General features: G+C 42.4%; 1 protein-coding gene across 2 annotated transcripts in view; it reads right to left on the reverse strand.

Annotated features, from left to right (window-relative positions):
* ADCY5 (adenylate cyclase 5) overlaps window positions 1-15,504 on the reverse strand; it is a 263,134-nt gene that overhangs the window by 40,400 nt on the left and 207,230 nt on the right. For both annotated transcript variants that reach the window (XM_056793545.1, XM_056793544.1), the window contains exons 8-10: window positions 12,390-12,530; window positions 5,171-5,193; window positions 801-945 (exon numbers count right to left, since the gene is read on the reverse strand). In XM_056793545.1, coding sequence (XP_056649523.1) covers window positions 801-945; window positions 5,171-5,193; window positions 12,390-12,530 — 309 coding nt within the window. The remainder of the gene's footprint in view (window positions 1-800; window positions 946-5,170; window positions 5,194-12,389; window positions 12,531-15,504) is intronic.

Raw genomic sequence — 15,504 nt, forward strand, 5'->3', positions numbered from 1 at the left:
TAGCTAGTCTAGTCAGAAATAGAACCCAGGCCTTTGGCCTCTTCATACCAGGCTCTTTCTATTTTCATCAATTAGCAATTGCTGAAGGTTATGCTAACGGTCCAGAACTCTGGCACATATAATCCCAAACAATGGCTAATCCAGAAATCATTTGTTTTGGCTCTGGAAAGTGTAAAGGTCTTTCCATAGTAGATCTATCTTCCTACTTAAGTATACCTCAGCTGAACACTGAAGAGAGTTTACATTTCCTGGGCGCATACCAGCTCACCAGGGAAGGCCATTTGGTATTTATTGCAGAAAGAGACCTGGATGGGAGTCCGGAAACTCAGCTTTCGTCCCAGCTCCTCTGCCACTAATTGTCTTTGCATCTCTGAATATCGCTTCTCTGGGGCCACTGCAAAAATGAAGGTCATGGACTAGACAGCTTCTCTGATCTCTTATATTTCTCATATTCTATATTTCTAATTAGCCAGAAGGATCCTGGGTGGGATTATGATAACAGAATATAATTAATTAATTAACAACATTAATTATCAATTAATTAATTACAGAATATCTAACAAATAAAGGGCTACAAAGCCCCTCATAACTCTTCCATTTTTGGTTGCCCCCATTTCACAGATAGAAAAACAGAAGCCTAGGAAAGGTCTTTTCTTGAGGAGTTTTTCCCTGAGAACTACCACTTTCAGTCAGTGCCTAGGTCAATGTGAGGAGGGAAATGCATGGTTAGGTTTTGAGTTCTCCCCACTAGGGCTGGCTCCCCCACCCCAAATCCCACTGTCTTCCCAGGATCAGGTTACCTTTTTTTCTAAATCAGGTTCTCTGAAAGTTAGGAGGAACTTCCGAACGTGCTCTGACCTCAGCCGGTCAATGCTTCTCGCATCAATCGCCCGGCCCAGGAACTCATCCACCTCATCCTCGGGGTTCAAGTTCTCTTGGGTGTTCCTGCAGACACAGATCCAAGACAGATAACACCATCCAGGGAGAGGTTACATTAGTGGGAACATACATTCTTTTTTTTTTCACACCCTTACCTTCCATCTTGGAATCAATACTATGCATTAGTTTCAAGACAGAAGAGTGTTAAGGGCTGGGCAAAGGGGGTTAAGTGACTTGCCCAGGATCACACACCTAGGGAGTGTCTGAGGCCAAATTTGAACCCAGGACCTCCTGTCTCTAGGCCTGGCTCTCAATCCACTGAAGACCCAGTTGCCCCCCTTTTTTCTTTTTTTCAAAGGCTTTTCTACCCTCTCAACTTTACAAAAAGGTCTCACTGTAGGATTCCTTTGGCTAGTAGACATCTTTCTGGGTTTGTCTGATAGCTCAATTTAAAGCAATCTGACTTATGCATCGATTTCAATGAGCAAGTCCATCTTTCGAAAGCAAGGGACACTTGTGATTTATAACCCTCACCTTCCAGCCAACCCTTCAGCCCATTTAGGGGGAGAAGCCAAAGATGCAGGAGGGAAGGGATGGTTCAGATGGACTGGAAGAAAAAGGGGATCTGGGTAGGCAGGGACTGGAAGAAAGGAGCATTTCTTCTTGCTTTCCAAACACAAGCTCCTAGCTGTAGACTGGCCAGCTCTTTGTAGCTCAAGGCGACAGCACTCCAAAACTCAGTTTCAGTGCTCAAATGATCCAAACCTTAGCCACAAATGGAAAGCCATTTTCCCTCCACCTGCCACTTCTTGCTCATCTTCTCCTCCCTAGAGTGTTACATAGTGTGTATTTCTCAGCAGTGGTAGACTTTGGACCTCACTTACCCCTGTTTGCCTCAGTTTCCTCATCTGTAAAATAAGCTAGAGAAGGAAATGGCAAAGCACTTCAGTATCTTTGCCAAGAAAACCCCATGAAGAGTTAGACCCGACTGAAAACTACTGAACAATAATACTATTTATTATTATATCAGTGGTCATCTGACTCAGAGGTCCAATCCCCTCAATTTACAGTTGAGGAAACTGAGACTCCTGGAAATGAAACAATTTGCCCATGGTCATAAGGTAATAAAAGCCAAGATTGGAAGCTATTCCTTCTGACTTTAGAGCTGGTGATCTTATGACTTCCCAGAGGGCACTTCATTCACTATTTTCTTATCTCATGCTGTGGTCTCCTGTTTTTTTTTTTTGCCATCTGTATACACTGTATGTGGAATAATAATAATAATTTTATTATTTTACAATAAACATAAAAATTTATAATAATAAATTTATCATTATAGCATTTTAAGGTTTATAAAGTACTTTACAAATTATATCTCATTTTATCACAATAATCCTGGGAAGTAGGTGTTATTATGATCCCCTTTTGACCGATGAGGAAACTAAGGCTGAGAGAATTTAGTGATCTTCCCAAGGTCAAATGGCTATTAAGTGTCTGAGACTTAAGTAACTGAACCTAGAATTTCCTGAATACAAGTCTAATTCTCTACCTACTGTACCATCTAGTTGCCTTTTTCCTTCAAGGTCCAGCTCTTATGCTATTTTTCTGATAATTGTCCATAATTCTCTCAAATTCTCCATACTGACCCCAGCTAGCAGTGATCTTCCTCCTCCAGTTCTCAGGTCAGATTGACCTCCTCGATGCTCTTAATCCTCTTCTAATTTATATTATAATCTTTTGTGTACTTGATTCCATTAGACTGTTAAGCCCCTGGGAGGCAGGGATTATCTTTCTTTAAAAATTATTTTCTATTGAAAATTTTATAGTCTTCGACAGGTTAAAAACTTTTTGATATACAAAGAAGAAAATAGTGGGATTGTATATGAGGTTGTGAACTTGTGTTATATGTAATTTGTCCTTTAAAAGTGTAAATTAAATTTGACAAGCAAGTAACACGGTTGCCCTGTTCATTTGTGCCCCCTAACGACCTTGTTTTGTTTTTCCTCTGGGTATTTATTTCCGGTTCCCCCTTATCCTGGGAAAAATGACTCTCTATCTACCTTTCAAGCAGGAGAACCCCCTCCCTCCATCTTGCTATTGGTTTTTGACTCCCGTCCTTTTTAAATATTGGTTTGGAGGGACTGTCAGAGCAGTTTCAGCTTTGTTGCTACTAAGCTTCTGTCTTTTTTCTCCCCCTCTTTTGTGTATTTAAACATATTTTCTGGATGCTCTCATTTCTTTCTTTTCTCTTTTTGCATTGGCACTACTATGTTTCATCTTTATGGTCTCAGTATCAGAACATTAGTGTGCCCTGCACATAGTAGTTGTTGAATACTTAAAAATTGTCACCAGGCTTTTCTCTGTAAATGTTCTCCCTCTATTGACATAGATCACAATAGCTCTATTTCAATATTCCAGTCTGGCATCATGCATAGGACATTGTACTTGGAGTCAGACAGACTTGGGCTCAAATCCTCACTCAAATTTGCTAGTTGCATCACCTTGGCAAATCACTCAACCTCTCTTTCTGCCTCAGTTTACTCATCTGTAAAATGAGAGTTGAACTGTATAGCCTCTGTGGGCCCTCCCATGTCTAAATTGATGCCCCTTTGTACTATTTCTGTTTTCATTGAAATAGTCACAGCACTGCAGTTAAGGTAATAATGAGTCTTTGAGCTTCAGCCAGCCCATGATAAATGATCTACAGTCCATCACTGGCCCTTATACTCAGAGGTTTTCTAGGTTGGTCAAGCCTGCCAGGGCTTGTGCTCTGCTGGTTGAACTCAGGGCCACTGTCATGCCTTAATAAAGCACCACAGTGGAACTTTAGGTGCTTAGTAAATGTCTATTAGGTTGAATTAAATGCTGAGGCCACAGAAGGTACAAGGGAGAAAAAAATAAATAAAGGAAGAAAAAAATAAAGGGGAGGGAGGGACAGAGGGAGAGAAGGAAGGAAGGAGGGAGGGAGAGAAGAAAGAAAGGAGGGAGGGAGGGAAGAAAGAAAGAAAGAAAGAGAGAGAGAGAGCATCAAAACTCTGTGGGCAATTAACCAAAGCCATGGTATCTGAAGTTACTGTTAGCATATCTCAAATCATCAGAAATTATTCTAGTACATGCACTAATTTCGGGGGAATATATAGGTCATAAGGCCCAGAATTTGAGCTGTAAAGGTCTTAGCAATCATCTGTTGGGGGAAAAGTTTCACCTCTTTGTGAATTCTTAAATAAAAACTAGGGAGACATTAATCGGCTAAATGTATTAAAAGCCCAAACTCAACATGATATTAATGGAAATGTCAAAAGTGTGGCGAGAACAGGGGTGTTCTTAACCTGTCCATGAACCTGTTTTTATTTTTTTGGGAAAAATTTGGGATCTTATCATCAAAAAAAAAGTGACTGATAAAACATCCACTTACCAACCAATGTACCTACTTTACCAAGTACATATCTCATTCTTTTAAATTTGAATTTTTTCATGGACTTGTTTTTTAAAACACTTCGATAAGTATATTTCAAGAATTTATTTCCTTCATAATCCTGTGTATTGTATTTTACTTTATTATTCAGAGAAGGAGTCCATGACACAAGTAAGATCAAGAATTCCTGCTCAGAAACACTTCTAGGAAATTGTACTTATCCCTTCTCTGGAGCTGAGTGGATCCTGGATGACAGGAAGTCTCTTTTCCTCCTTATAGAATATAGTTGGAGTTCTAGATTACTTCCCTCTCTCCCATCTGTTAGCCACTCTCTTTCTGCCTCTATGCTAGTTACTTACACATTCACCCACATATAAGCAAGGATATGAGGTAGGGCTTAAATTTGAAACAGGGTCTATCATTGCTGGTCTACAGTTGACCTCTCTTTGCCTTTGAATAGAAATTCAAATAAGGCATTAAAGTCTGAGGAAGGAGGAATTCAAACCTCCCTGGAGGGGCAAAGGGACACAAAGGAGCAAGTGTTCAGGGGTGTTGAGGCCTCAGGTTTCCTGGGGGAAGACAGAGAAATTGGGGACAGTCCAGTTGTCTGGGCCCTCTGATCTCCCACTGGGTGATCTGGCAGACTGTAGGCTAAGCAAGGAGGCATGTGTTGGGCTGGTTGTAAGGGACGTGCTGCAGCATGCTAAGATCTGTACCGAGGCTCCCTGAAGGCTTATCTGGGATGAGAGGGAGCAGGGAGAGGGTGTAGGTATGAAGAGTCTTTGTGGAATTCTGGCAGTGGGGGAACAGTCATGGGGACAGCTTAGGGGCTCCTGAGATTTGGAGAAGAGAGGCCAAGAAAATCATATTACTCACTTGTCCTTGGGGTCTTCAAAACCCTGAAAAAGAGAAAGAAAGAAATGTAAGAAAAAACAGACTAAGCAACAAAGGTATTGAGGGGGGGGGGAGACCTGTGGGCCCCAGTCTTTTGGCCTGCTCCTCTCTGGAAGCTTCATTAATGCCTGATACAGGAGAATGGCAAAGATGAAGATAGGAGAGTGCTGTAACTTTAAAACAAAAATCACCAATAAAAATTGATGGTACATTTTATTTTATTTTTCATTTTTTGTCACGTCAAACCCACTTCCATATCGGTCATTGTTGTAAGAGCACATACTTATAACTAAAATCACAAAATAAAACCAAAGATACACTGCTGTGAAAGATGGCTCCAACAGTTCTGTCTCTGGAGATGGAGAGCATGCCCCATCACGCCTTTCAAGATTGTCCCAGATCACTGCATTGCTAGAGTGGCCAAGTTTTCACAGATAATTATCGTCCAATATAGCCGTTACTATGTATCCTATTCTTTTGATTTTGCTTCTTTTTCTCTGCATCAGTTCCTGCAGATCTTTCCAGCATTTTCTGAACCCATCTTGCTTTTCTTTCTTTTCCTTTTTTTTTATCTTGCTTTTAATGGTATGTTTTGAAGAAGAAAGGAAGAAGTGAGATAGGAAAAAAGAAGGGAAAGGAGGAGAGGGAGAAAGAAGGAAGAAGATCAAAAAAAGAAGAAAAGGAGAAAGAGAAAGAAAAAACAGGAGAATAGGAGAAAGGAGAATGGAAAAAAATTGACTAGTGTGGCTACTATGAAGGGAAAGAGGGAAAAGGGGCATCAAGCTAATGTTTCTTTTTGAAACTTCATATATTGGTAAATCTTATGTCTCTGGGATATGAGGATGCAACTATCTCTGGCAGGAAGAGCTGCCCTGGGTGAGGGAATTAAAGAGATTAGAACAGTGAATGGTAGTGGGAATTGAGGCAATTAAGTGAACCACACTGACTCCATCTTGTGAGTCAATTCTGGAGCTAGCCCAGTTCCCTTTCTATTCAGTTATGGGCCCTGTCCATCTTCTGTCTTGTGAGAAAACTTTATTCAGTTGTGGGAATTGGGAGAAAATGATGCCGCATTGTTTGAACCCAGCCCTGAATGGCTGGGAAACTGGACCACCTCTACTTGCTGTTTAGAGATCCTTAACTAAGGATGAGGTTATGCTGCCCAGAAACCAGTTAGATCTGAAGACGGATGCGAGGAGTTTTCTCACAGGTGTACATCTCAAGCAGCCCACGTGTCTTATCTGAAAAGTGCCCCCACACTGATGGATCAGTTATTGTTTCCATATTCCTTTTATTGTGCAAAGGCAATTGGGAGGAGTAAGGCAACTCTTCCTGAATTCAGGAAATAGTAACCATTCACTCTCCCTTTCCCAACTTGGAAAGCTTCTAATCTTTCATCCAATTAGACACTGGATTACCCAATATTGTAGTGTTTCCTTTTAACTAATTGGCCTTATTGATTAAATTGTTTTTAATGTATACAGATTTATGTCCCTGCCCTGCCCTAAGCTGAGGAAGAGCCCTGGCCCAGATGACTGAACCTTTGTTTCCTCAGTTATTTCATTCTTCGCTCACTACATGGGTCTACCCACATTCCCCAACACCACTCTCCTCCTAATGGATAGAATTGAATTCTTAGCCATTCGGATTCCCTGCTTCTGCAATACAGAAGTTTTCTCTCATTTTCCCAGATTGGTGCTCAGCAAGTCTCCACTTTTGTTTACTGGTGAAGATATGGGAAGGGAAGACTCCTTGGAGACCTTTTGAAAGCTTGGAACTCTTTACCATAACCCTCGCTTCTTGTAGCAACTCTCTAGAATCATAAACGGGGAGCTGCCCCCCAGAGAATGGGGGTGAATGCTTACAAAATAGAATGGAATGATGGGCTGGGAAAATGGCTAAATCTGGGGCGAGGAGGAGTTCAAATCCTGGCTCTGCTACTTATTACCTCTGGATTTTGCACAAATCCTTAGACTCCTCTGGACCTCTCTCAGATACAGAAATGATTAAACTAAATGATTTCATGGGGTTTTTTTAGCTCGATTTTCCCATGAGCTCATAATGAACATACCTGTCAAAGATTTGCCAAATGGCTAGAATCTGTCTCTTTGTGTGTCTGCCTGTCCTTCTGTCTTTATCTCTCTCCCAGTCTCTGAGTAGAACTTGTCCTTACTAATTTCCAAATTTATATTTGCCCTCAGTTCATAAGATCTGGACCAAATCATTTGGCTGATGGGAGAAGAGGCTGGGCCAAAATGTGATAACTCACTTCTGGAGGTATTGGGGAAGAGGGAGAAATCTAGGAAGGCAAGAGAGAAGGTGGAGGAACCAAAGTCAGCTTGAGGCAAACTCCAAATCTAAATAATGATTAGAGGACTCAGGTTGCTTGGAAAAGTTAACTACAGCAGTCAAAGACCAGTCGTGCACCATCATCTCCACCAAAAATGTTGTCTGCAGTCAGAGAAATTTAAGTTTATTTCTAGGTAAATCTGCTGCAGAATGGATTGGAAGGGACCCTAAAGATTATGTGGTCCAACCCCTTCATTTTGAAGATGGGGTAAACTGAGGACAAGAGGAGTGGTTAAGCCTGGAAAGGACTTTGTTATTTTTCAGTTGTGTCCAACTTTTCGTGGCCCCATTTGGGTTTTTCTTAGCAAAGATACTAGAGTGGTTTGCCATTTCCTTTCCCAAATCACTTGATAATGAGGAAACTAAGAAAAATAGGGTCAAGTGACTTGTCTGGGGTCACACAGCTAGTAAGTGTCTGAGGTCAGATCTGACCTCATAAAGATGAGTTTTCCAATTCCCATTCTGGAGCTCTATCCACTGTGCCACCTAGCTGCCTTGTGTGTGGTTGTGTGTATGTGGCATGTGTATATACATACATAATGCTACATGTGCATATGTGTACATATGTGTATGTGTGTATTGTTTGCATGAGCTCACAATGCTGGAGAGGTAGAGAGATAAACATCAGAAAATGATGTATGTTAAACAGGGCATCAATTTTCAAAAGTTATATTTTGATGTGAATAAAAATTTTTGTTATTCTTAATCATGAAAGAAGTCAGTTTCTCAAAAAGAAGTATTTTTTGCGTGTCCTTTGATTCTTTGGTCCTTTTTTTTTTGTCCCTAAGTGTATGTATGTATACACAAACTCTTTCTTGCTCCTCCACAAGAGGAGGGACTAGAGGTCAGGGATCCAAGATGGCCCTTTGGGGATGTTGGGCAGGAAAAAAGAAGGGGCACAAAAAATTGTCCCTAATCTATCCCTCAGCTGCTTCACCCATCAGAAGGGAGGGCTGGGGGGCTTTGAAAGGATGTGGAAAGTTTTTAAGTCAAGGCTACTAGGTCTATATCTCAAAGATATTTTTAAAAAAGGGAAAAGGTCTGTTTGTAAAAAAATATTCATAGCTGTGCTTTTTGTGGTGGCAAAAATTTTGGAAAACGAGGGGATGTCCATCAATTGGGGAATGGCTGAATAAATTGTGGTATATGATGGTGATGGAATACTATTGTGCTCTAAGGGATGATGAACAGCTTAATTTCTATAAAAACTGGGAAGACATTCATGAACTGATGCGGAATGGAATGAGCAGAACCAGGAGAACATTAAAAACTGTAACTGAGACATTGTGGGATGATAAAAATGTAATTGACTTTGCTACTAAAAGCAATGGACAACTGGACAAATGGACAAAGTGATTGGATCCAGAGAAAAAGAACTGTGGGAGTAGAAATGCAAAAGAAAAACATCTGATCTATCACTTGTTTATATGAGTATAGGATTTGGGGTTTTGGTTTTAAAAGATTATTATAAAAATGAATAATAAGGAAATAGGATTTGAGTGATAAAATATGTATAATCCAGTGGAATTGCTTGTCAATTATGGGAGTGGGGAGGGGAGAGAGGAGGGAGACAGCATGAATCATGTAACCATGGAAAGAATACATTTTTTTAAAGTATTTTTTTGAACACCATAAAGGTACTGGCATCCTCATCAGAGCCAGTTACTCAATAAACATCTTGCAGTTGATAATGCCCATTGGAAGAGGGAAGCATGGGAGAGTCACCAAATCAAATGTGAATCTTTCTCTAGACAGTTACCAAAGAGTCACTTTACTGTTGTAAAGAGTCGGGATATGTGGATAATCTCATTCTTAGGGCTTCTACCAAATGCTGAGGAGGGAAGGGGATGGGGGAATAGATATAAAAAAAGAGAAAGCTAATACTTGCTGGGAATGATTCCAGCAACAGGTTTGAGAACCATTTCCTTGGCAGAAGGACACATTGTCCCCAGTTTAAGAAATAGAAACAGCAATGAATTCACTGCCCTCAGGAGAAGCTCTGGACATATTTACATAGTCCAGGAAGGGATTTATGACTTTGAGAATAAAAGATTCAGTAGGGTTTAAAGCAGCATGCTACTCAAGCCTAGAGGAAACCAGGATTTAATTCAGGATTGATTGATGGCAGCTAGAAACTAGTATAAAAGTAAGACACCGTTCTTAATTTTTTTTTATGGTGTTAGTAATCCCGCTTAATGTTTATACCTAGTGGTTTGAACAGCCCTATTTTTAATTTCTGAAAATGAATTCTTGAATTCAGGTGCTAGTTTTTCTCTTGCTGACCGCCTATGTGAAAAGCCTGGCTGTTTGGACTGAGGGGCCACCACTAGGCAAAACACTCAAGAACTGCGTTGGTGCTGAGCTTAAACCCATGACAACCATTAAGTCACATCTGAGAATAGCTTGTGAAGGCCTAGAGTAGCTGGCCTGTGCCTGTCCCCCCAGTTTCCTACTGGTTAGGAGCTGAGGATACATAAAAGTCCACACTTCTGGGGGTCGGAGAGGGAAGTCTGATACCTATCAGAGAAAGCCAAAGCCCTCGGGCGGATTGAAGGAGATTGAAAGGCACCCAGTACCTGATAGTTTTCCTGGTGTGTTCTCTTGGGTTGGGGAGGAGGCTCCAACTTCTACATGGGAAAAAAGTCTCCGGAGTCTAGAGTCCCAAATTTCATATCTGCCTCCTCAGACCAAATAAGATTTGATTGGGTCACCTACCAAAGGTGGTGTGTACTGAATAGAGTGTGTGAGCCTGAGGTCAGGATGTCTCCTCTTCCTGAGGTCAAATCTGCCCCCAGACAAGTGTCACACACTAGCTGTGACCCTGGGCGAGTCATTTAACCCTGTTTGCCTCAGTTTCCTTATCTGTAAAATGAGCCAGAGAAGGAAATGGCCAACCACTCCAGCATGTTTGCCAAGGAAGCCCCCAAAGGGGGTCCCAGAAAGTTGGACACGACTGAAATGAACGAACAACGACAACAACACAGTCACCAAAGACCTTGCTTCTTGCACAGCCGAGAGAGAGGGAAGGAGGGATGTCCGGGACAGTTAGGAAATTGAGTTGTTTCTCCAGGTAAGTCCCAACGTGCCTACTCTTCACACGGACATCCCCAAATATCCTTTACTTCTCAACTTTGAGGTCTTGCCATGTTCAAGATTTTATAATCCAGCTAGGCTCTCCTCAGGCTCTCCTCCTGCCCCTCTCTTTCTAGTTTTCATCCCTGCTGCTACGCGTTAAACGGAATGGGCATCACTCTAAATGAGTGATGCTTCATGTCCACTCCCCAGCTACTTTCTCAACACTGGGTCTGCGGACACATTAGAGCACGATGCCCTTCCACTCTCGTGCCTTCCCCCCAGGACGTCCGGAGGATTCCCCAGAACAGAGAAAACAAATCTGAGAAACTCAAGGGGGAAAGCCTCATTATAATTCCCCTTTCTCTGGGTCCCCCCTCTTCCTCTCCTTCTTTTTGCATCCCTTTCCCCCCCTTTTTTTTCTTTCTAGTCTTCACCGCAGGAACCCAGGCCTTTTCATCTTGCCCCTCTGAATGGATGCGCTGTATGGGGCTTCCCCCACTGCCATATCGGTGGGCCATCTTAGAGCAGGCCCCCTGACCCAGTTATCCCCTCTGGCTCCTGCTTGTCCGGGCCTCCCCTCCCCCTCCCCACCAGAGCACTCGGGCTAATTAGGGACTGTCCGAAGGCATAGAAAGCATCAGGGAACATCACGATGACAGTTTCCAGGCAGCCGTGGCACTCGGGAGAAATTTCAGTTGCCTGGGAAATGCGGCAGCCACAGAAAGGAAACACCTGGCAAGCTTCTCCCTGCAGCCAGGTCCTGGCCCAATGGGCCTCTGCCTGGGGAGAGGAGAGGGTCAGCGGTGGTGGGAAGCATCCCTTGTGTGAATGGCAGACCCCGAGTCTACCCTCAGAAATCGGTCCTGGATTGGCTCTGCCTCAGCTCATTGTCCCTCGCTGGGACACTGGCGGCCATCGGGAAGACCCGAGCTCAAATCTAGCCGTGTGGCCCTGGGCACGGCATCTGACCCCAACCGTCTAGCCCTAAGAAGACGGAAGGGGAGGGTTAAAAAGTAGGAGTCCTAATAGTGCTTGGGAGAATCCAAGGAGTCAATATTTGTCAAGCACTGAGCAGAGTGCCCGACGCATAGTAGGTGCTTCATAAATGCTTATTTCTTCCCTTTCCTCCTCCTGTCTTATCAAATCACAAGACTAGGGGGCAGGAAATGGGTTCTGATCAAGGGCACATGTCAAACCCAGTGGAACTGTGCATCGGGCTACAGGAAGGGGTGGGAGGGAAATAATATGATTCTTGTAACCAAGGAATAATGTTCTCAATTGACTAAATAAAATTTTCAAAAAAAAAAAATCAGAGCAAAGAAAGAAGAAGAAGAATAGGGGGGCAGCTGAGTAGCTCAGTAGCTCAGTATATTGAGAGCCAGTCCTAGAGATGGGAGGTCCTGGGTTCAAATTTGACCTCAGACACTTCACAGCTGTGTGACCCTAGGCAAGTCATTTAACCCCCATTGCCTAGCCCTTACCACTCTCCTGTCTTGGAATCAATATATCCATTCCAAGACAATCAATATATCGATTCCAACGCAGAAGGTAAGGGTTTAAAAAAAATCAGAAGAATAAATCCCAATTTATAGGGTGATTTTGGGATTTAGGGATAAAATAAGATAATAAATGTGAAAACACTTGAAAAGCTGAAAGCATTTTATAAATACAACGGATTATTGTTATCCTGTCTCTGATAAAAGATATCGCTCCTTTCTCCCCTTTTCCCCTGCCCCCCTCTAAAGAAATATCCACGGCCATCTCATTGGGAACGAACCATTCTCTTCATCTCCTTCGAGACCTGGTGGGATCCCAAGTGGTTGTAGAAGGGCCGTTCGGCGCCCCAGGGCGGGGGATTGTGCCCAATGGAATTGGTCCGCTGGCGATTCATTTTGGCAATCATGGCCTTCTCTTCTTTCTGGGGAGAAACACAGTTAGAATCCGGATGAGAACAGAAGGCACCTGGGTTACCCAGCCCGCCCTCATCAACTCCTGATGTCTGAATGCACGTGTGTGCATGTGTGTGCATGTGTGTGAATATATCTACATATATATGGATAGTTAGGAATATATGAAAATATATCTATGATATATTATATTTTTATATTATATATTAAGAGATTTTCCTCACTGTAACCCACACCAAAATAATATATACATACTATGTGTGTGCATACATACATTATAGTGAGGAATATATATTTATATATACAGTGAGGAATAGGCACCCACTAAATAATAGATAATATATTTATAATATATATTACATAATATACATAATATCTTAAATAATAATATATTAAACAATATGTATTAAATATCAAATATTAATAATATATTAAAAATACAATATATTATGTTATAATCTATATTAAACAATATATTAAAACAATACTATATTAAAATATAATATATTATGTAATAATATATATTAAACAATATATTCAAATAATATATATTCAAATACAGTCCTGCTAGCTTGAGATAGCCTAACAAAAAGAAAGGCGCTCTGGGGTTGAAGTCAGGGGTTCAGATTCTAGCTTTGCCACAGACCATCGGTGTGACCCTCTAGACAAAGAAGGGCTTGGAGTGGGTGACTTTGGGGGTTCCATCTAGCTCTAAATGTTTATGGGAGGCCTGCAGTCACTCCCCCCATCACAGTGGGAGCCTTTCGAAATGTATACACGTGGGGGGATTGTGTTCTCCTGTTCCTGCTGGATTTCTTTCTCATACAACTCTCCTTCCTCCCTTTCCCTCTTTCTGCGGACTCTCTCCCCCAGGCTCCAAGGGTACCCAAAAGAGAGGCCACCCAGAGGTGGCCTGGAAAGAGCCCTTTAGATTTGGAGGCAGAGACCCCCCAATGCCAAGCCTAGCTCTCCCATGTGCTCCCGGTGTGAACTTGGGCATGTCTCCTCTCACTTTCTTCCTCTATATGACAAAAGGGTTGGATCTGTAGTCTGTGAACTTTTGCTTTAAAATACTTTAAGCTAGGTGGCCCAAAGTTGCTAGTTAGGTCCTGGGCTCAAATCTGGCCTCAGACACTTCCCAGCTGTGTGACCCTGGGCAAGTCACTTAACCCCCATTGTCTAGCCCTTACCGCTCTTCTGCCTTGGAACCCATGCAAAGTATTGATTTTAAAATGGAAGGTAAAGGTTATAAAAATTACTTTGATAATTATATTTCAATATAATTGGCTTTTTTTATAATCTTATATATTTATTTTGTACTTTTAAAATAGTTTTCTGAGAAGGTGACCACAGGCTTCACCAGATAGACAGAAGGGTCCAGGTCACAACAAAAAGTTTACGACTCTGATGATGCCGAAAGTCCCTTCCAGCTCTAAGTTTTAAGTCTCAGGGGTGGAAGGAATGAGTCATGCTCTCTCCTCTCTTCCATGCCACCCAAAGGTCCCAGTGGTCCAGTGACATTCTAAATGTTTCTCTGCCTTCTGGGAACCTTCTTCCCCTTCCTACCTCCCCAGTCCAGCAGCCTGAATCACCAGACTTTCAAATTACACTTTCCATCTGGCGTGGTTGGGTCACGGGGAGAATGGCCTTTAGAGCTGCTCTGTTGTTAAAGAGAGAAGGGACAGGATGGCTGGGATTTCTCCCTCCACCCCAAGCTAGCCTTGAAACACCTCTAGGGGTCATTTGTTTCCAAAATAACATTTTTTTTGGAGTTTGTGTTCCTTAAGTAGTTTCAGACCTCATAGATTCATAGACCAGAGTTGGAAGGGATCTCTGAGACTCTACCTAAATCAACAGACTCGCTTTATATATATGAGGAAAGAGGTCCAGGGAGGATAATGACTTCCCTAAAGTCACAGAAGGGCAGTTGGGTGGCACAGTGGATCGAGTGCCGGTTGTGGAGCCAGAAAGACTTGAGTTCAAATCCAGCCTCAGACTTACTGTGTTACTGGCTGGGTGACCCCCTGTCTGCCTCAGATTCCTCATCTGTAAAATGAGCTGGAAAAAGAAATGATGAACCACACCAGTGTCTTTGCCAAGAAAACCCTCAAAAAGGGGTTGTGAAGAGTAGAATGCTGAAATGACTGAACAACAACCATGAGGTCACATAGATATGAAGCAGCAGAGGCTGGTCCTCTGACTCCACTGCCAGGACTCTTTCATCTAGACCATGATGCTTCCTTGGTAGACTTATGCTTGAGCTCACGTCCCAACATTCCCCTGCCTAGTTTCTGCCATCCCCCCATATACATGGAAATTAAGTAGCTCAGTAGATAGAGTACTGGGACTGAATTTAGAGAGACCTGAGTTCAAATCCAACATCAGGAACTTCCTGGCTATATGACCCCGGGAATGTCACTTGTCCAATGTCTGCCTCTTTTTTATCAGCTGTAAAGTTGGGGCAATAATTGTACCTATCCTCTAGGATTGTTGGGGGAATTAAATGAGATAATATTTGTAAAGCACTTAGCATGATGCCTAGCACACAGTAGGGGACTAAGAAATGTTTGCTTCCTTCCCTTCCTACATAAACAACCTTCCCATTTTGAATGACCTAATTTTTCTAAGGAAATGACCAGTTAGCCTCAGACTCCCAGGGTAGACAGAGAATTCTGGAAAGAACTCTACATCTTTTCCCAAGAGAAAGAAAACAGAAGGGAGCCGAGCCTGTGAACAAACTGTCCCACCCAAGTACCGGTCTCTAGAAAACATGCCCTCCCTGAGCCACAAAGTACATCTTAGCCCAAGGAGAGCCCCAGAAGAGACGGATGCCTGGAGATCTGGGTTCCACTTTTGATGCCAATTACTACAATCTCAGGTGGTAGAGATGCATATTTACCTACAGCTTCTGGAATGGCCTGAAACTGTCCCAGTGAAGGGCAGGTGGAGCAGGAGGATGGAAAATGCCTTGTGAAATCCCAATTT

This window comes from Monodelphis domestica, chromosome 4, assembly GCF_027887165.1.
Source record: "Monodelphis domestica isolate mMonDom1 chromosome 4, mMonDom1.pri, whole genome shotgun sequence".
NCBI classification, from domain to species: domain Eukaryota; kingdom Metazoa; phylum Chordata; class Mammalia; order Didelphimorphia; family Didelphidae; genus Monodelphis; species Monodelphis domestica.